Source organism: Ranitomeya imitator, chromosome 4, assembly GCF_032444005.1.
Source record: "Ranitomeya imitator isolate aRanImi1 chromosome 4, aRanImi1.pri, whole genome shotgun sequence".
In the NCBI taxonomy this organism is placed as follows: domain Eukaryota; kingdom Metazoa; phylum Chordata; class Amphibia; order Anura; family Dendrobatidae; genus Ranitomeya; species Ranitomeya imitator.
Window position 1 is genome coordinate 488,971,837 of NC_091285.1, and position 22,404 is coordinate 488,994,240.

Below are 22,404 nucleotides of genomic sequence, written 5' to 3' on the forward strand. Positions count from 1 at the left end.
AGACCGGGAGTGGATGAAAAATACAGAAGTGGTGCACAAGTGTTGTGAATTCTGTTGTCGGGCTCCCTCCTGTGGTCATGAATGGTACTTCGGCTGGTTCTGTCCATGGACTTCCTCTGGTGGGTGTTTCTGAGTTTCCTTCCACAGGTGACGAGGTTAATTTGTTAGCTGGCTGCTCTATTTAACTCCACTTAGATCTTTGCTCCATGCCACCTGTCAATGTTCCAGTATTGGTCTAGTTCACTCCTGGATCGTTCTTGTGACCTGTCTTCTCAGCAGAAGCTAAGTTCCAGCTTGTATTTCTTTGGTTTGCTATTTTTCTGTCCAGCTTGCTATTTTTATTGTTGTCTTGCTTGCTGGAAGCTCTGGGATGCAGAGGGAGCACGGTGCGGAGGGTCTTTTTTGCACCCTCTGCGTGGTCTTTTTGTAGGTTTTTGTGCTGACCGCAAAGTAACCTTTCCTATCCTCGGTCTGTTCAGTAAGTCGGGCCTCACTTTGCTAAATCTATTTCATCTCTGTGTTTGTATTTTCATCTTTACTCACAGTCATTATATGTGGGGGGCTGCCTTTTCCTTTGGGGAATTTCTCTGAGGGAAGGTAGGCTTTATTTTTCTATCTTCATGGCTAGCTAGTTCCTTAGGCTGTGCCGAGTTGCATAGGGAGCGTTAGGCGCAATCCACGGCTATTTCTAGTGTGTTTGATAGGATTAGGGATTGCGGTCAGCAGAGTTCCCACGTCCCAGAGCTCGTCCTTTAATATCAGTAACTATCAGGTCATTCCATGTGCTCTTAACCACCAGGTCCATTATTGTCCTGACCACCAGGTCATAACACACAAGTGTCTATTTTACTTATACTGATTGTTCCACTCCTGATTTTTGCTTACAATTACTCATGTAAAATTCTGACTAAATACTGAACATGTGAACATGCTCTTAAAGTGAAATTTGTCAGCAGTTTCATGCTGCCTGTATCCCGAGAAGCATGAATCAAAGACCGTTTCCATTATTGAAACCATGTATATTTCATTCTGAAATGCAGTGGTGTTTTTAGGTAAAACATTATTTAAAACAGCAGTTGGTCTCTTGGCTTGCCTGTAGGTCTCTCCCTACATTTTCACGTAGGGATAGACCTTTGCTTTTTTGCTTTTATTTTATTACAAAGAGTCAGTCTAAGGGCTCATGCAGATGACCGTATTTGTGCTCTGAGTGCGATCCGACAAAACATCACACTCAGACCACTGTTGTTCTATGGGGCCGGGCACATGTCAGATTTTTGTGTCTAACCATGCCATTCAGAGGAAAATAAAATCGCTGCCCGAGTTGGATATGATATTCGGTTCACACTTGGCCATACAAATGAATGAGTCAGTGGAAACCATCGGACTGCACTCTGATGACATTGAGTGCAGTACGATTTCCTCGGACTGATAGCATGGAGAAGATGGAGAATTTATTGTCTCCATCTTCTTCTCATCTGAGAGAATCGGATCTCACTTTGCTGACACTCTGATTAGAGTGTGATCAGAATGTGATTAGCATAATCGTCAAGATTCTCTCAGATGAGAGAATACATTGTCGTTTCCATCGGCCCTTAGGAGTGTGTTGTGGAGAAGCTGCCAGGGATCTGCTTCTGGGACTAGTCATCTTAACTAGAGTTGAGCAAATATGTTCGGAATCGGTCATTGAGTCTGAATTTGTCATATTCGTGCCACATTGGTACTCTATTCGTGCCTAATTTATGTTTGATGATCGGTTTCGAAACATATTCATTCATCTTTATTCCCATTGACACTAATGATGCTCGACTGTGTTTGACGAATGTTGCAAAGATAATATTTGCCGCTGATCGTAATAGAAAAATTTGCTCACCTCTAATCTTAACTACATCATACCCCGACAATGTTTAAAGTATACTTAATTTAACATGTTACATGGAATCAGTAACGCAGCTGGTCTCATAATTATGCCACCCTTGTTTCAGGCAGTATGAATCGGCTGATGAGCTCATAATAATTGTATACTTTTTTTTATTATAACTAGTATTAGACAGCATTCATCTTAGGAAAATCTGAAACATCAGTCTTTGGGTCATCGGTAATTTTCTAATAAAAATGTTTCCATGAAAACAAATTATTCTAAGCATTTTCTAGGGTCAACCACATTTTTAGTCTTAAAAGCTACAGTTATAATCTCCAATCTGTAAAGACCTAAAGCTATCACAAACTAATCCTCATGGTGGCGCTGTTTCATCTTCGGAGTAAATAATGGTCTTGGAAAATAACATAGTCACGGCATAAAAAGTGTATTGCTAAGGTTCTGCGAAATGACCCAATTTCGGGAGGATGTAGTTCTGAAGAATGATACTTCTAGTGACACATTGATGAGACATAATGGCAGTATACCTACAATTCATTTTATTCCACCCATGGCCTTAAAGTTAGTTTGATGCAGGACAGCAAGGTGTAATTACCTAAACAAAAGGGAATACGTTCTGTATGCCATCTAGTCTTAATGACCGCAACATTTTCTTCTCCAGTAATCGGTAACAAAAACGCTACGTAAATGATAAGTGTTCTCTTAAATACAGTTTTTAAACTTAAAAATCCGTGTCACAGATTTGTCCCAACCAACTAAGTAGAAATGACATCGATTAACCTGAGGTTATGTCTTACAGGGAAATGTGTGTATGGAATGTCAACACCGGCCACTGCGTGGAGAATGCAAAGCTGCCATATAGGCACACCGCAATCTGCGTAAGTATTAAAGATTTGTCACAACACTGTGCTATGGAAAAAGCTTACTGACAACCTTTAACCTTTATTTCAAAAGCTGCTATTTGTATCCTGGACTATTCAGATTAGAAGTCTTCAGTGATGCAGAATCCAAGCTATGTTACATTCTCTGCAAAATTACCTATAGATTACTATGTAAATGCTATAAACTATCTATTCATGAACCCTCTAAGCGACTTAGAGTCAAGAAAGTCCAGAAAACATTCATATAAAAAACAACATTTATGACACAGAAAAATTCACAAAAACATAATAGTACAAATGTAGAAAATAGAAGGTAAAACAGAAAAAAGTGATGGCGCAGGATGTCGCAAAAGTGCAATCCCACACAAGACAGTGTAAGGTATGAGTAAGTCAAAATAGCCTTATAACCCTATGGACAGGGTATACCAGGAACCTGATGTCCACAATATAAGTAAATAGCCCTAGGAATAATAGATGGCTTCACGCAATAGTGACCTATTAAGATGTCTCATTATTATATTAGGTACACGCTGCACAATATTAAGTGGTCTCCACAAAGTATATAAATGGTATAATTTGTATTAACCAAGTGCAAAAAATATATATAAAAAGCATGAGAGAACCACATGAAGGAAAATGGTAATTAGGAGATTAGGTAATGGCACGGTCATCGGACCCTTGAGAGAGAGCACAGCAGAAGGGCAGCCCCAACGCGCGTTTCGCGTGGGCTTCCTCTGGGGCGGCTATACTTTCTATTCATCACTGAAACTGTTTTGATACATAGATAGATAGATAGATAGATAGATAGATAGATAGGGAGATAGATATGGAGATATTCACAAATAAAGCAACACTGTACAAAACAGATTTAGCAAACTGTGCAAGCTTCAGTGTACTGACCCAGTATCCTCTATATCAATGGTAGACACAGACAAGAGAGCTCCTGTGAAAGAGCAACAAATGGGAACACTCCAATCCAATATTGTGTCTGTGACAAAAGCTGATTGCTACTTTTGAGGTGAAAATGCCCCCCTTATCACTTGGACCCCCAATTTGGCTACTCTTGGTATACCAATGGTATGTCCTACCCTGTTCCATATACATACAGCAATAAAGAACAGCACTCCAGATATGGGATAGTGAAAAAAATGTTATTTTCAATCTTTGTACAATATGTTTATTTTGGCTCTTCAAACTGTGAGAAAAACTCATAGCTTGAAGAGCTGAAAAGTTACACACACGGGTGAATATATTGTTTCTTCTCTATCAATCATCTGGAGTGCTGCCATTTTTTGCTGTACAGATACATAGATATGGGGTGGACAGAGACACAGACAGAACAGGGCCCCTGTATAAGAACACTATACTGTATGCATCCTAAGTTCACACTAGGCATTTTTGCTGCTTTTTATGCTAATTTTTAGCTACATTTGACAATAACAGCTATGTCTATAAGATTTCAGAATTTTCATTTTGTCATCAGTATTTTGTGGTTTGCTTGCTTTTTTGGACATAGAGCATATCACTTCTTTCAGGGTTTTTTCTGTGTTTTTCAGCCACTGAATTGAATGAGAAAAACAAATGAAAAATGCAGCAAAACCACACCACAAATGCAGCAATAAAGCAGCAAAACCTGCATTTTTGCTGCAGCTTCTTTCCTGCCAAGCACTAAGGTTTTGTTGCAGGAAAAAATGCAAAAATGCCCAGTGTAAACTTAGCTTTAAAGTCCACTAATGTGTCTTTTGAAGTGTTTGAGCCACTTTACTTGAAGATTTGGGCAAAAAAAAATTGCAGGGCCTTGCGAAACTCCTCCTATCTGTCGGCATCCCAAGCATCCCTTTTGATTAGTTGGCTCATCATCATTGTGGCGTGACACATGCGTGACATTGAGCCAGGCCAGTAAAAGGAAATTTTCAGGGCTCTGGTCTGGCAGCCACGGACTACTAACATGGCTGTTCAATCAGCCTCCTGAAAACTGTTTGCACCTTTATGGCTGCAGCTCTAATTACTCCCCAATTAGGAAAGGAAATTCTACATTGAATCATTAGACCCATTCCAGCCAATTCACTGTTTACAATGGATAGAAGACAGCGATTGGTCCAGCTGTGTAACTTTAATATTAGAATGGCATCTAATAATATACTTACTATTTTTATATCTGTCAGTACTACCATTGCTCATTCCGAATGACAGGGGAAGGCTGGCTGCTCTGCTGTGGTCACTATCAAGACATCCTCATTATTGATGCAAAGACCTTGCAACTTCTTCATACTTTCAAGTCTCAGTATTCAGAATGGATCAGCTGCATGTGCATTGTACACTCTACTAGAATCCAAGGTACTGTCAAGACAGTGTGATACAGTATAAGAATGACCAACATCAACTACGTCTGAGAGTATATATTATGTATATAATGAAGCTCATCAAGAGAATGCCAAGAGTATGCAAAGCAGTCATCAAAGCAAAAGGCGGCCACTTTGAAGAACCTAGAATATAAGACATATTTTCAGTTGTTTCACACTTTTTTGTTAAGTATATAATTCCACATGTGTTAATTCATAGTTTTGATGCCTTCAGTGTGAATTTACAATTTTCATAGTCATGAAAATGCAGAAAAATCCTTAAATGAGAAGGTGTGTCCAAACTTTTGGTCTGTACTGTACATACTTAAAGAAGATCTTTGACCAAATTTTTCACGATGAACTAGACACAGGATGTAATATTGGCTGCAGAGCGGAATAAAATGTTTTACTAACAATCAAAGCATTTGGCACGCAATAAGTTACCTTTTTTAAGTCCAAGTGAGCATCATCAGACTGTTGTCACTGGGGGCTGTTCTCCCTTTATAATGCTGACCAATCATAAGCAGACAGCAACCCTCAAAGCTAAAAAGATGCCCCCAGTGTAGCTCAGAACAGGTTTTTAATTTTGTGACATATAATGATACAGCCCTGATCTCCTGGGCTAACGTCTTACATAAGTCAATCTGGGTTGTAGGGACAGCACAGCTGAGTGTTATTTTGTCAAATTACAAACCCTTCTATCAGCTCTTCTCTCCTTGCTCATTGCTTGGTCACCTTTGCTGTGCTTCCCCTCCTCTCACATGTCTGCAGGAGTGACAGCCCATCACACTTATATGTGGGGACAACTATTATTGGCCAAAGTATTATTGACCCTTCAGCATATCAAATTAAACCTATAGAAAAAGGAAGCTTACGCAAATTAAAATCAAATACATCTTTTTTATTATTGAAAAGCAAAACACAAACGAGAGCAGATAACAGGCAGAGAAAGCCATACTCACTAGTTATATGAACACAGCATTTCCAAGGTGGGGAGGGGAGGACTGAGCTAATACAAGGATGCTTGGAATTTGTCATTAGTATGCATCAAAATTAAGGAAAACCTTATAGACAGTATGGATACCAATTATCAACATGACTGTAAAATATTACAGATACCACATGGCCTGAAATGCACCTAAGTAAAAATAAAGCTTGACGCATCCTAAAGCACAATATGGTGGGCTTTATAACATACCACATTTCAACAATGCAAATGTATTTTATATGCCGCATGGCTAAAAAGCACATAGTATATAATATAAAGAGTAAAGCAGTGCTGGGCACTAAATATTTCCATCAAACAAGGTGCAGAAAGAACCTGAGAGTTTAGCAACAGGCCCCAATGCACGTTTCACATCTATCTTCTTCTTGGGGAATTAGTGTAATGGATGGATGAAGGTAGGGTCTATTTATACAGGAGAGATGACATTGGGGGCAGCAGTTTGAAAGCGGTGCTCCCATTGTTGGACCGGAAAACAGACAGGTACCGATCAGTGTTATACATCACACATCACACATTCCCAGCCCCATCCAACGCATCAGAATGTGAGCATGGAACATGAGGCGCTACAGACACGTCTTCATGGATACCGATAACATCCGTTTGGCACTTTGATTTCTGTCTGTTCACCTTATTATAAACTTGGCAATGCAAGTGTGAATCTCATTGACAACTGCTGAGGCATTTGCCTGGAGTACATGCCCCTAGTGATGTACCCTATGCGGTGAGCGCTCCCCTTGGCTTCTGGTATTTGGTATCCTTGAATACGTGTCTGTAGTGCCGCATGTTCCATGCCCCCCATCCTGACGCATTCGATGGGGATGGGAACGTCTGGCATGTGATGCTGATAAGCGACTGTCTGACTTCCATTCCGCCGATGGGAGTGCAGCTTTAAAACCACTGCCATCATTGTCATCCCTCCTGTATAAAATAGACTGTACCTTCATCCATCCATCCATTACACTAAACCCCCAAGAAGAAGCTAGACGCAAAACGCGCATAGGGGCCTGTTACTATACTCTCAGATTGAACTCATTTACTACTTCCCTTTTATGTATATTTTTATGGGTGTTTGATTTATCAGTGTGCTAGTGTAGTGAACATTGTGTTGTCATTGCACTTTTCCTTACTGCACTTTGCATTGCACAGCACTCTTTCATTGCATTTGAGCTAAATGCGACTACCCACTAATTATGGTTCTTTTTGCATCTTGTATAATGGAGATATTTAGATCCCTCAAGCACTGCTTTTCGGTTTAAATTAAATACTATGTGCATTTTAGCAATGTCACATATAAAAAACATTTGCATTTTTCAAATATGTGGTATGTTATAAACCCTCCATATTCTGCTGTAGGATATATCAGGCTTTATCTATTTTTTAGTTAGGTGCATTTCTGGGCATGTGGTATCTTTAATATTTTACAGTTATTTTGATAATTGGTATCCATGCTGTTTATGATAAGGTTCTTCTTGATTTTGATGCATATTAATTGCAAATACCAAGCATCCTTGAATTAGCGCAGATTCCCCCTCTGGGAAAGCTCGTGTTCGTATAACTAGTGAGTATAGCTTTCTCTGCCTATTATTCCCTCTCTTTTTAATGTTTGGGGTATTGCTTTTGAATAATAATTATCAAGATGTATTTGATTTGAAGTGGCTGAAGCTTCCTTTTTCTATAGGTTTAATTTCACACTTGTCTGCTGTGCTAAAGCAACTTGTAGTCACTCTGCAGTAATATCAGGCTGTCATTATGCCTTATACAGGAGTAAAGTGCCTGTTCTGGACTACTCATGTGCGAGATACAAAGAAACCCTGTGTTCTGCTCTCACTGCAGAGCAATTACAAGTTGAGCACAAAAAAATATACTGTAAATGTGATTACTAATACATCATTAGACAGACAGTGTGGGGGGAGGAGTATTACAACAGACCTGACAGTGCTATCCAGAGGCGTAGCTAGGGTTTTGGTCCAGGGGGGGCGAAGCTTCTGAGTGGGCCCCTAACCAGGTAACCTTCATTACAATTCGGTGATGCACTCTAATAGTAGAGGAGAACCTCAGCAGATGACAGCACTGTTACTGAAGATAATCTCTATATAAAGACCAATATTGATATTACCGCCATATGGTCAGTGGTAGATACCAGTCCTACAGAACATATAACAGATCACTGCACAGTTACAGATAATGACTTACCGCTGATGTTCTTTCTGATAGAATTGTTCATTTTTCCCGAATTTTCCATCTGGCCCAGACCGACATGACAACTTCTTCCAGCTACAACTCATCTGCAGAGAATACAACAAAGGCACGTTTCACTTCTCACATTTCAGCCCAATCACCATCTATTCCCAACCTGCACAAACTCCTCATCCTGCTGATACCCCAATACTGAGCGCTGCTACCGTATGTGTCCCTATTACTGCAAGTGATACCCCAATACTGAGCCGCTACTGCCGTATGTGTCCCTATTACTGCACCTGATACCCCAATACTGAGCCACTGCTGCCGTATGTGTCCCTATTACTGCTCCTGATACCCCAATACTGAGCCGCTGCTGCCGTATGTGTCCCTATTACTGCCCCTGATACCCCAATACTGACCCACTGCTGCCGTATGTGTCCCTATTACTCCACCTGATACCCCAATACTGAGCCTCTGCTGCCGTATGTGTCCCTATTACTGCACCCCATACCCCAATACTGAGCCGCTGCTGCATGTGACCCTATTACTGCACCTGATACCCCAATACTGAGCCGCTGCTGCCGTATGTGTCCTTATTACTGCACCTGAAACCCCAATACTGAGCCGCTGCTGCCGTATGTGTCCTTATTACTGCACCTGAAACCCCAATACTGAGCCACTGCTGCCGTATGTGTCCCTATTACTGCACCTGATATCCCAATACTGAGCCGCTGCTGCCGTATGTGTCCCTATTACTGCTGTGTGGTTCTCTGTACCCTCTAAATTCTAAAGCACCCCTCTATAATATAGTAATGACGGGTGCAAGTGCCCTAGAAAACAGTGCCCACACTTTGTCCCCTACAAAGTAATAATGCCCTCTGTGTGTAACCCTTTGATAGTCACAGTAAATTGAGTTCCCTTATAAGAATAAGTGCCCACTTTACATTTAATAAAGTCCCGAGTCTCCCCCCCTGTACAGCTCCCCTATGCACAGTATTATGCCCCCTCACTGTATATACTGACTCCTTAATATCCCCCAAACTGGCTCCAACACTGTATGATGGCCCCGTCACTGTAATCTCCACACTGAATGATGGCCCTCTAGATAGCATCCATATAGCAAAATACACCAGATAGTCCTCAATATGGTATAATACATTCCCCATATAGTACAATGCAGCTCCCATAGGCAGCCTCTATAAGGAAGGCTGTAAATGTGTCCCCAATCCCCTCCGCAAGGCATAAAAATGACCTCTCATTATACTCACCAACGGCGCTCACCAAGGCATAGCTGGTCTTGACTTAAGATCGCCATCCTCCATTACGGCTTCATCTGGATGACACGTCCTACGTCATCCACACAGTGTCAGCCATCGCGCTCCTGTGCAGGCGCACTTCTCTCTGGGCTGCTGAAAGCAGAGTCAAGTACTGTAGTGCATATGTGCTGGGAAAGGCCAAAGGGCGCTGATGAACTGGAAATAAAGCCGGCGCATGCGCACTACAATACTGTGCTCTGACTTCAGCAGGGCAAAGAGAAGTGCGCCTGCACGGGAGTGCGATAGAGGACACTGAATGCATGATGTAGGACGCATGTTCCACGCAAAGCGGGACAGCGATCACAGGAAGAGGGACGGTACTGGATCAAGACTAGTGACGCCCGGACTGCGCCATCTGTGAGTATAATAAAAGCTCTTTTTTGTGCCTTGCATAGAGGATTGGGGACATAGAGAGCATTCAAGAACATTATGTGAGGGCGTACAGATGCTGGCCGGACCTTATATGGTGACAGGCTTCCACATGTAAAAGCCGTCCTGCAAGATTCCAGCCGCTAGCAAACTTAAGGGTACGTGTCCACCTTCAGGATGGCCGGTGGTTTGGACGGGGCGGCAAAACCCACTCCGCCCCCTTCTGTGACGCGATGATGCCGGATGTGTTCATTGCACACATCCGGCATCATCGCACCCCACACATAGGGCCAGATTGCAGGATAAACAAGACCTACAAGTTTAAGAACCTTCATTGCTTTATATACCGTGCCTGTATGTGTGTATTCAAGACAACAGATCAGACATATCAAAAAGCAAATGACATGTGCCAAGATACTCATCATGCTGTGTGGAGAGTGTCCTCTGGTCCTGGGGGCTGCTCCTCCGGCTCCTGCCAGTCAGATGCAGACATCATGTGTAGGCAGTGAGCTCAGGTCACAGGCAGAGGCAGAGTCCTCCTGCGTCCCCGGCTGCTGCTGCTGGAGCTCAGCTGATCACTTCTCTGCAGCACAGGAGCTTTGAAGCAGAGCGCGCTCAGCTGGGATTGGGTGAGTGGTGAGTGACTTCCCTTCCCCCTATCCTCCACAGACTGCAGAAGAGCGGTCACATGACTCACTCCCTGCACTCTGATTGGAGGCCTTCTCTTCCTTCTCTCTGCTGACTCCCTGTGAGCGTTTGTACCGTGCATGTTACTTTAGCTACATACACAGTACAAACGCAGGGGAAACTACAGATAAACATTGACCGGAGGCAGGGGCCCCTAACGCAGGCCCGGACAGTAGCGTAGCTCTGGATGGGCCCCCTCAGAGCACTGGGCCCGGGGCGTCCGCCCCCTCTGCCCCCCTGGTAGCTACGCTACTGGTGCTATCATAGAATCCTAGAATGTTAGAGAGGAAGGGACCTCCGGGCTCATCATGTCCAACCCCCTGCTCAATGCAGGATTCACTAAACCATGCCAGATGGATTTTTGTCCAGCCTCTGTTTGAAGGCTTCCATTGAAGGAGAACTCACCACCTCTCATGGCAGCCTGTTCCACTTGTTGATCACCCTCACTGTCAAAAAGTTTTTTCAAATATCTAATCTGTATTTTCTCACTTTCAGTTTAGTTCCATTACTCCTCGTGCTTCCATGTATAAATGAGAATAAGACCTCTTTCACACGTCAGTGTCTCCGGTACGTGTACTGACAGTTTTCTCACGTACCGGAGACACTGACACACGTAGACCCATTCAAATGAATGGGTCTATGAACATGTCTACGTGTTTTCACAGACCGTGTGTCCATGTGCAAAACACGGAGACATGTCCGCTTTTCTCCAACAGCACGTACCGCAATACGTCCCACACACGTGCACACGGAGAACAGTGTGCACTCTCCTCCGTGCGCACGTACCGCCCACAGGAGAGACAGCGCTACAGTAAGCGCTGTCCCCACTGCGTGTGGTGCTGAAGCCGGCATTCATTCCTTCTCCCCAGCAGCGTTCGCTGGAGAGAAGGAATGAAAAATCAAGGTTTTTTTTTTGTTTGTGTTAAAAATAAAGTTTGGGGTCGCCTCCCATCCCCTGTGCGCCCGCCCGCTTGCCGAGAAATACTCACCCAGCCCCTGCGATGTATGCTCTCAGCGCCTGCAGCAGGTCCTGTGTGAGCGGTCACATGGTACCACTCATTACAGTGATGAATATGTGCATATTCATCACTGTAATGAGCGGTACCACATGACTGCTCACACAGGACAGGCTGCCGGCACTGAGAGCATACATCGCAAGAGCTGGGTGAGTACTTCTCGGCAAGCGGGCGGGCGCACAGGGGATGGGAGGCGGGAGGTGACCACAAACTTTATTTTTAACACAAACAAAAAAAAACCTTGATTTTTAATTCCATCTCTCCAGCAAACGCTGCTGGGGAGAAGGAATGAATGCCGGCTTCAGCACCAAAAGCAGGGGACAGCGCTTAACTGTAGCGCTGTCTCCTGCACGGTCCGTGTGGTCCTCAGTCGGCACACGGGCGGCACACGACTGCCGCACATGTGCCACACTGATGTGCTATGCGAAAAAACGGACACACTGACATGGATAACTCCGGTACCGGAATTATCTGGACATGTGAAACCGGCCTAAGGCTGATGCCTCTACTCTGACATACCTTCAGATATTTGTAAACCACTATTAAGTCTCCTCTTAGCCTTCTTTTTTGCAAGCTAAATATTTCCAAATTCTTTAACCATTTCTCGTAGGACATTGTTTTCAGTCCACTTACCATCCCGGTAGCTCTTCTCTGAACTTGCTCCAGTTTTTCAATGTCTTTTTTAAATGTGGTGCCTAGAACTGGACACAGAATTCCAGATAAGGCCTGACCAAGGAGGAGTAGAGGGGAATAATTACTTCACGTAAATTACTTCTTCTAAACTCTGCTTCTCTGAATACATAGTATAACTGTGTTTTCCTTTTTTGCTGCAACATCACACTGTTGACTCATGTGCAGTCTGTGATCTATTAGTATACCCAAGTCTTTTTCACATGTGTTGTTGCTTAGCTCTATTTCTCTCATTCTGTAGATGTATTTTTTGCTTTTTTTGGCCAGATGTAGAATCTTGCTTTTCTTCATGTGAAGTATCATTCTATTAGTCGCTGCCCATTGTTCAATCTTATCTAGACTCTTCTGAATCGTTTCTCTGTCTGCTCTAATGTTAGCAATTCATTCTTTTTTACTGCAAATTTGATTAGTTTACCTTCAGTTCCCTTAACTAAATCATTTATAAAAATGTTGAACAACACTGGGGCAAGGACAGAGCCTTGTGGCACCCCACTTGAAACACTTTTCCAATTGGATGTCCAACCATTTATTACCACTCTTTCAGTATGCTCACTGAACCAGTTACCAATCCACCTACCTGTAGCCTTATCAACCTCATACTTCATCATTTTTCAATAAGGATAATATAAGATACTTTATCAAATGCTTTGCTGAAGTCAAGATATACTATATATACTGCATTTCCCTAATCCACCCAGTCAGTTATTACATCATAGAAGGAAATTAGATTAGTCTGGCATGACTTGTTTGCTACCAAACCATGTTGGCTCTGGTTAATTACTGCATTCTTATCTAAGTACTTACATACATGCTGTTTAATAATTTGTTCAAATATCTATCCTAGTATATAAGTAAGGCTCACTGGTCTGTAATTTCCTGGCTTCGTCTTATTTCCCTTTTTGAAGATTGGAACAATATTTGGCTTTCTCCAATCTTCTGGGACTTCTGTTTTCAAGGATTTTTGCTATGAGATCAGGAGAGCTGATACAGTAGAAGGGTTTGTAATGTGACACAGCTAAACTCTTCTATGCTGACTCTCCCCTTGCATGGACCTTATCTGAAATGTATTAGTCATCTGCGCATTTTAACCATATAGGGTTAGACCAGGAGATCTGTTGTGAATTCTGTTATCGAACTCCCTCATGTGGTCATGAATGGTACTTCGGCGAGTTCTGTCCATGGACTCCCTCTGGTGGCTGTGAGTGGAGCTGCTGGTTCTGAGGTTCCTTCCACAGGTGACTTAGTTTATTCTTTGGCTGGCTGCTCTATTTAACTCCACTCAGATCATTACTCCATGCCAGCTGTCAATGTTCTTGTACTGGTTCAGTTCGTTCGTGGATCTTTCTGGTGACCTGTCTACTCCAGCAGAAGCTAAGTCCCTGCTAGTTAATTATTTGTTCATTGTTTTCTTGGCCAGCTTGCTATCATGATTTTGCCTTGCTAGCTGGAAGCTCTGGAATGCAGAGTGGCACCTCCGCACCGTGAGTCGGTGCGGGGGTCTTTTTGCACACTCTGTGTGGTCTTTTTGTAGTTTTTGTGCTGACCGCACAGATACCTTTCCTATCCTCAGTCTGTTTAGTAAGTCTGGCCTCCTTTGCTGAAACTTGTTTCATTTCTGTGTTTGTGACTTTCACCTTAACTCACAGTCAATATATGTGGGGGGCTGCCTTTTCCTTTGGGGAATTTCTCTGAGGCAAGGTAGGCTTTATTTTCTATCTCTAGGTCTAGTTAGCTCTTAGGCTGTGAAGAGGCGTCTAGGCAGAGTTAGGTACGCTCCACGGCTATTTCTAGTGTGTGTGATAGGATTAGGGGTTGCGGTCAGCAGAGCTCCCACTTCCCAGAGCTTGTCCTGTGTTGGTTTAACAATCAGGTCGTTCCGGGTGCTTCTAACCACCAGGTCCATAATAGTACAGCTGGCCCAAAGTGTTAATGCATCTCAATATAGGGATAAGAGAAGTTCAGAGACCATTTTTTTTTCTCTGCAGTGTGTTTTGTCTTTCTTTTCCCCTTAACCTCTGGGTGGTTAAGGACACAGGTGTAGATATGGACATTCAAGGTCTGTCCTCTTGTGTGGATCATCTCACTGCAAGGGTACAAAACATTCAAGATTTTGTGGTTCAGAATCCGATGTTAGAACCTAGAATTCCAATTCCTGATTTGTTTTCTGGGGATAGATCTAAGTTCCTGAATTTCAAAAATAATTGTAAACTGTTTCTTGCTTTGAAACCCCGCTCCTCTGGTGACCCCGTTCTTTAAGTAAAAATCATTATTTCTTTGTTGCGTGGCGACCCTCAAGACTGGGCATTTTCCCTTGCGCCAGCAGATCCTGCATTGCGTGATGTAGATGCGTTTTTTCTGGCACTTGGATTGCTTTATGATGAACCAAATTCAGTGGATCAGGCAGAGAAAATCTAGCTGGCTTTGTGTCAGGGTCAGGATAAAGTGGAGGTATATTGTCAGAAGTTTAGAAAGTTGTCTGTGCTTACTCAGTGGAATGAGTGTGCCCTGGTGGCAATTTTCAGAAAGGGTCTTTCTGAAACCCTTAAGGATGTCATGGTGGGATTTCCCACGCCTGCTGGTCTGAATGAGTCTATATCCTTGGTCATTCAGATCGATCGGCGTTTGCGTGAGCGCAAAGCTGTGCACCATTTGGCGGTATTCTCTGAGCATAGGCCTGAGCCTATGCAATGTGATAGGACTTTGACCAGAGCTGAACGGCAAGAACACAGACGTCAGAATGGGCTGTGTTTTTACTGTGGTGATTCCACTCATGCTATCTCCGATTGTCCTAAGCGCACTAAGCGGTTCGCTAGGTCTGCCACCATTGGTACGGTACAGTCTAAATTTCTTTTGTCCGTTACTCTGATTTGCTCTTTGTCATCCTATTCTGTTATGGCATTTGTGGATTCAGGCGCTGCCCTGAATTTGATGGACTTGGAGTTTGCCAGGCGCTGTGGTTTTTTCTTGGAGCCCTTGCAGTATCCTATTCCATTGAGAGGAATTGATGCTACGCCTTTGGCCAAGAATAAGCCTCAGTACTGGACTCAATTGACCATGTGCATGGCTCCTGCACATCAGGAGGATATTCGCTTTTTGGTGTTGCATAATCTGCATGATGTGGTCGTTTTGGGGTTGCCATGGCTACAGGTCCATAATCCAGTATTGGATTGGAAATCTATGTCTGTGTCCAGCTGGGGTTGTCAAGGGGTACATGGTGATGTTCCATTGCTGTCAATTTCGTCTTCCACTCCTTCTGAAGTCCCTGAGTTTTTGTCGGATTACCGGGATGTATTTGATGAGCCCAAATCCAGTGCCCTACCTCCTCATAGGGATTGCGATTGTGCTATTAATTTGATTCCTGGTAGTAAGTTTCCTAAGGGCCGACTGTTCAATTTATCTGTGCCAGAGCACGCCGCTATGCGGAGTTATATAAAGGAATCCTTGGAGAAAGGTCATATTCGCCCGTCGTCATCACCGTTGGGAGCAGGGTTATTTTTTGTGGCCAAGAAGGATGGTTCTTTGAGACCTTGTATTGATTACCGCCTTCTTAATAAGATCACGGTCAAATTTCAGTACCCTTTGCCGCTGTTGTCTGATTTGTTTGCTCAGATTAAGGGGGCGAGTTGGTTCACCAAGATAGATCTTCGAGGGGCGTATAATCTTGTGCGTATTAAACATGGCGATGAATGGAAAACAGCATTTAATACGCCCGAGGGCCATTTTGAGTACCTGGTGATGCCATTCGGGCTTTCTAATGCTCCATCTGTGTTTCAGTCCTAAGTACCTGGATAGATTCATGATTGTATATTTGGATGATATTTTGGTCTTTTCGGATGATTGGGAGTCTCATGTGAAGCAGGTCAGAATGGTGTTCCAGGTCCTTCGTGCGAATTCCTTGTTTGTGAAGGGGTCAAAATGTCTCTTTGGAGTTCAGAAGGTTTCATTTTTGGGTTTCATTTTTTCCCCTTCTACTATCGAGATGGACCCTGTTAAAGTTCAGGCCATTTAAGTTTGGACTCAGCTGACATCTGTGAAGAGCCTGCAGAAGTTCCTGGGCTTTGCTAATTTTTACCGTCGCTTCATCGCAAATTTTTCTAGTGTTGCTAAACCGTTGACTGATTTGGCCAAGAAAGGTGCTGATGTGGTCAATTGGTCCTCTGCGGCCGTAGAGGCTTTTCAGGAGTTGAAGCGTCGTTTTTCTTCTGCCCCTGTGTTGTGCCAGCCAGATGTTTCGCTCCCGTTTCAGGTCGAGGTTGATGCTTCTGAGATTGGAGCAGGGGCTGTTTTGTCTCAAAGAAGTTCTGATGGCTCGGTGATGAAACCATGTGCCTTCTTTTCTAGAAAGTTCTCGCCTGCTAAGCGCAATTATGATGTTGGCAATCGAGAGTTGTTGGCCATGAAGTGGGCATTCGAGGAGTGGTGACATTGGCTTGAAGGAGCCAAGCATCGCGTGGTGTTCTTGACGGATCACAAGAATTTGACTTATCTCGAGTCTGCCAAACGGTTGAATCCTAGACAGGCTCGAAGGTCGCTGTTTTTCTCCCATTTTAATTTTGTGGTTTCGTACCTTCCGGGCTCTAAGAATGTGAAGGCTGATGCCCTGTCAAGGAGTTTCGTGCCTGACTCTCCGGGTGTTCCTGAGCCGGCGGGTATTCTCAAAGAAGGGGTAATTTTGTCTGCCATCTCCCCTGATTTGCGGCGGGTGCTGCAGAAGTTTCAGGCAGATAGACCTGACCGTTGTCCAGCGGAGAAACTGTTTGTCCCTGATAGATGGACTAGTAGAGTTATCTCTGAGGTTCATTGTTCGGTGTTGGCTGGTCATCCTGGAATCTTTGGTACCAGAGATTTGGTGGCTAGATCCTTTTGGTGGCCTTCTTTGTCACGGGATGTGCGTTCTTTTGTGCAGTCCTGTGGGACTTGTGCTCGGGCTAAGCCCTGCTGTTCTCGTGCCAGTGGGTTGCTTTTGCCCTTGCCGGTCCCGAAGAGGCCCTGGACGCATATTTCCATGGATTTTATTTCAGATCTCCCTGTCTCTCAAAGGATGTCGGTCATTTGGGTGGTTTGTGATCGCTTCTCTAAGATGGTCCATTTGGTACCCTTGTCTAAATTGCCTTCCTCCTCTGATTTGGTGCCATTGTTTTTCCAGCATGTGGTTCGTTTGCATGGCATTCCGGAGAACATCGTCTCGGACAGAGGTTCCCAGTTTGTTTCGAGGTTTTGGCGGTCCTTTTGTGCTAAGATGGGCATTGATTTGTCTTTTTCTTCGGCTTTCCATCCTCCGACCAATGGCCAAACCGAACGAACTAATCAGACTTTGGAAACATATCTTAGATGCTTTGTTTCTGCTGATGAGGATGATTGGGTGTCCTTCTTGCCTTTGGCTGAGTTCGCCCTTAATAATCGGGCCAGCTCGGCTACTTTGGTTTCGCCTTTTTTCTGTAATTCTGGTTTCCATCCTCGTTTCTCTTCAGGGCAGGTTGAGCCTTCGGACTGTCCTGGTGTGGATTCTGTGGTGGACAGGTTGCAGCAGATTTGGACTCATGTGGTGGACAATTTGACATTGTCCCAGGAGAAGGCTCAACGTTTTGCTATCCGCCGGCGCTGTGTTGGTCCCCGACTTCATGTTGGGGATTTGGTTTGGTTGTCATCTCGTTATGTTCTTATGAAGGTTTCCTCCTCTAAGTTTAAGCCTCGTTTCATTGGTCCGTATAAGATTTCTGAAGTTCTCAATCCTGTGTCATTTCGTTTGGCCCTTCCAGCTTCTTTTGCCATCCATAATGTGTTCCATAGGTCGTTATTGCGGAGATGCGTGGCGCCTATGGTTCCCTCCATTGATCCTCCTGCCCCGATGTTGGTCGAGGGGGAGTTGGAGTATGTGGTGGAGAAGATTTTGGATTCTCGTATTTCGAGACGGAAACTCCAGTACCTGGTCAAGTGGAAGGGTTATGGTCAGGAAGATAATTCCTGGGTTGTTGCCTCTGATGTTCATGCTGCCGATCTAGTTCGTGCCTTTCATTTGGCTCGTCCTGATCGGCCTGGGGGCTGTGGTGAGGGCTCGGTGACCCCTCCTCAAGGGGGGGTACTGTTGTGAATTCTGTTATCAAACTCCCTCCTGTGGTCATGAATGGTACTTCGGCAAGTTCTGTCCATGGACTCCCTCTGGTGGCTGTGAGTGGAGCTGCTGGTTCTGAGGTTCCTTCCACAGGTGACTTAGTTTATTCTTTGGCTGGCTGCTCTATTTAACTCCACTCAGATCGTTACGGCATGCCAGCTGTCAATGTTCTTGTACTGGTTCAGTTCGTTCGTGGATCTTTCTGGTGACCTGTCTACTCCAGCAGAAGCTAAGTCCCTGCTAGTTAATTATTTGTTCATTGTATTCTTGGCCAGCTTGCTATCATGATTTTGCCTTGCTAGCTGGAAGCTCTGGGATGCAGAGTGGCACCTCCGCACCGTGAACCGTGAGTCGGTGCGGGGGTCTTTTTGCACACTCCGCGTGGTCTTTTTGTAGTTTTTGTGCTGACCGCACAGATACCTTTCCTATCCTCAGTCTGTTTAGTAAGTGTTAGGAGTCGAGTTTCCTCTGCTGCACAGGGGGAATCTCGATCCGTCCCCGCTGCGGTCTCCCATTCTCCTCCAGCCGCAGTGGAGTCTGCTCAGCAGGGACGTCGCTCCCAGTGTCTTGCTCGCTCTCACTCTGTACAGAAAGTTACTGCTGCTTCTTCAGCTCCTGCCATTAAAGTCATTGCTGGTCAGCGGCGAGCGGACTTCCCTGGGACTAAGTCCTTGTTTGCGCACACTGAGCATGCCCAGAGCAAGATCTCCCGTTGGAGATCGAGGGTCATGTGCTCAGGCTCTGCAGCACATTCCATTGGTCCTCTTGGCAGGTCTTGGAAGGGCAAAGTTTCTGTGGCCACTTCCTGTGCTGCAACTATATAAACTGCGCATGACCGCACGGCCATGCGCTAGTGTACAATTGAATACGTGTGTTTGTTGTGAGTGCAAGTCGTTCATTAAATACCCCTACCCCATTGTATGACTGTTCGCGTATGGAGTATGGCTGCTATCTAGCGCCCGACAAATCACACGTGTCACACACGTATCAGCGTCTATTGCTGTGACTGCCAGTGCGGCGCCACGCGCCAGTAGTGCGCTTCCTGACCCACGTCTGGGTGCTTAGTGGTGCCTGCCAGCACGGCACAGTTCGCACTTCGGTGCTCTAATTATAAGAGTTGCCTACACACCCTGTTGCGGTGTTGTGTCAGCAAGTGGTCTAATCGGACTTCAATCCTAGTTGGGGTTAAGTTCGCTGACTGCTTGCTCGCCTTCTATGTGCGGTACCGCGATCCTGTGACGCAACAGGATCGCTTCCTTCATGTTGGGTGAAGTTTAACCCACGCGAGTATACTTATGAGTACCGCCATATAGTCCGTCATTACTCAGCAGCAGGTTCCATCTCTGCACGGTGGACCCCGGGCTACGAACGCACTGTACACTATCAGTCTTATTATTTGGTGCGTTCCGCTAGCCCTAACAGTAAGTCTGGCCTCCTTTGCTGAAAGTTGTTTCATTTCTGTGTTTGTGACTTTCATCTTAACTCACAGTCAATATATGTGGGGGGCTGCCTTTTCCTTTGGGGAATTTCTCTGAGGCAAGGTAGGCTTTATTTTCTATCTCTAGGGCTAGTTAGCTCTTAGGCTGTGAAGAGGCGTCTAGGCAGAGTTAGGTACGCTCCACGGCTATTTCTAGTGTGTGTGATAGGATTAGGGGTTGCGGTCAGCAGATCTCCCACTTCCCAGAGCTTGTCCAGTGTTGGTTTAACCATCAGGTCGTTCAGGGTGCTTCTAACCACCAGGTCCATAACAGAGATCATACTGCTTGTCATACATCTCATATACTGAAGAACCTGCTCTAACCAATTGTTGGACATGTTCTTATGGCCTTTGAGTGTTGCTGCCTGCTTATGATTGATCAGCATCATACAGGGAGAAGAAAAAAAAAGTTAACTCATTAGGTGCCAAATACTTTGGTAATATATTTGCAACAGGCATAATAAAATAAACAAGCCTCTATTACATGGTGCATCTGTTTCAACGTGAAAGAATTGGTGAAAGGTCCCTTACAAATGTCTACATTTATTTATTTTTTTTCACAGTTCAAACATTTCCTAAAAATTACAAAAAGCAAGCCCTGTATTAGTATGGCATGTACTGATGTAAAATTTGTCTAGCAAAAAGAGATGCACAAAAATACATTGTAACATGCACACTTTGTAAGGCAGACTGTCATGGTGAAATGTCTGGATTTGGTGGAATTTTTGCATGCCCCCTTCACAAAAAAGGATGCACAAGAAATGTAAAAACTCCATGCAGTGTCACAGCAAGCACTCCTTCTCAGACTGACGCTGATTAAGGTTTTATTTTCTTCAAAATTATTGCTGTCTCCAATGACCTGGCCCTTATCAACCCATTACTGCTCCTTCTCTTTTTGAGGTTACATCTTGCAGAATAAATAGAAACAATTAGGAAATGGGTGAGGGATCTCACAATGTATCCTGTGCTGAAGTAAATTCCAAAAAAACATTTTGACAAGTGAACTGAGCGAGGCCGAGCACGCCTAGTTGGAATGAGGCTGGAAGTATGCAAATCACATACTTGCAATCACGTGACCACCTGCTCTGGGCAGAAATACTGTAGTATATTGACAGCGTGCAGTGCATGCGCTGTAAGGATTTAGAAGTCCTAAAATTGAAGATATCTCACCACAGAGCCCTGATCTCAACGTCAAATCTGTGCAGGATTGCTTAAAGTGATTTGCACAAGCTTAGAGGGATCTGTGGTTAGTTCTCCAAGTTGTTTGGAGCAACCTCCCTGCCTTTAAATACTGTGCACAAGTGTACCTAGAAGCATTAATGCTGCTTTGCATTTTTTGATTTGATAAAAATAAACTATTAATTCCTCTAAAGCATTGTTACTTTGCAGAATTTTTCCACACCTGTCCTAAACTTTTGCACAGTACTGTAGCTTGTTATACACCTTTAATTACAACATAAATTTACTGTGTGCACACCTTGTCATTCAGTTTGTTATCGTACTGTTTTTACACATTCTCATACATCTGTAAATAAAATATTACTTTTTGCAGAAGATTCATTGGTTGCAATATCTACTGCTGGAGACCTAAAAGTATGGGACCTCTCATCATCTGTAAATAGCATACAGGTCAGTAGTATTGTGAACTGAATAATCATGAATATGAATACATCAACAGAGCTCATATTTCTGGAGATCAGCGCAGGTTCACATGACCATCAATTCAGCAATGTTTCTCTATGGGGCAACTTCCATCAGCCATATATTTCTCGGTCGTATTTTACGGGCTGAGAAAATCGCAGAATTCTGCATTTGTCAGCGTATTGCGCAAAAAATCTGCCATTGAAAGTCTATGGGGGCGAGAAAAATACGGGATACACATGGACCATGTGTGTGACTTGCGAGAAATATGCACCGTGTGTTGTATAGAAAAGCCGGTAATTCAGTGCGGTGTACAGTAAAATCACACTGACAGGTTAGAATAGAATAGATAAAATAAATGTCTACACATAGAATAGGTATATATATATCTATATTAAGATATATATATATATATATATATATATATATATGTATATATATATATACACATATATATACATGTCATTGACACACACACATATATATATATATATATATATATATATATATATATATATATATATTTAATACAGAGCTAGATAGCATAAAAGCCGGTCATTCAATTGCCGGCTTTTGCTATCTCCTTATCAAGCCCGACAGGATATGAGACATGGTTTACATACAGCAAACCATTTCATATCCATTATATTTTTAAATATTCCTCACTAGTAATGTTAGTAGTGTGTGTGTGCAAAATTTGGGAGCTCTAGGTGTTAAAACAAAGGATTAAATCATGGAAAAAACTGGCGTGGGCTCCCACGCAATTTTCTCCGCCAGAGTGGGAAAGCCAGTGACTGAAGGCAGATATTA

General features: G+C 43.7%; 1 protein-coding gene across 2 annotated transcripts in view; it reads left to right on the forward strand.

Moving 5' to 3' along the window:
* The window catches only part of WDR72 (WD repeat domain 72), a 565,895-nt gene that overhangs the window by 117,865 nt on the left and 425,626 nt on the right, over positions 1-22,404 (forward strand). For both annotated transcript variants that reach the window (XM_069765969.1, XM_069765968.1), the window contains 3 exons: positions 2,676-2,754; positions 4,923-5,094; positions 21,506-21,582. In XM_069765969.1, coding sequence (XP_069622070.1) covers positions 2,676-2,754; positions 4,923-5,094; positions 21,506-21,582 — 328 coding nt within the window. The remainder of the gene's footprint in view (positions 1-2,675; positions 2,755-4,922; positions 5,095-21,505; positions 21,583-22,404) is intronic.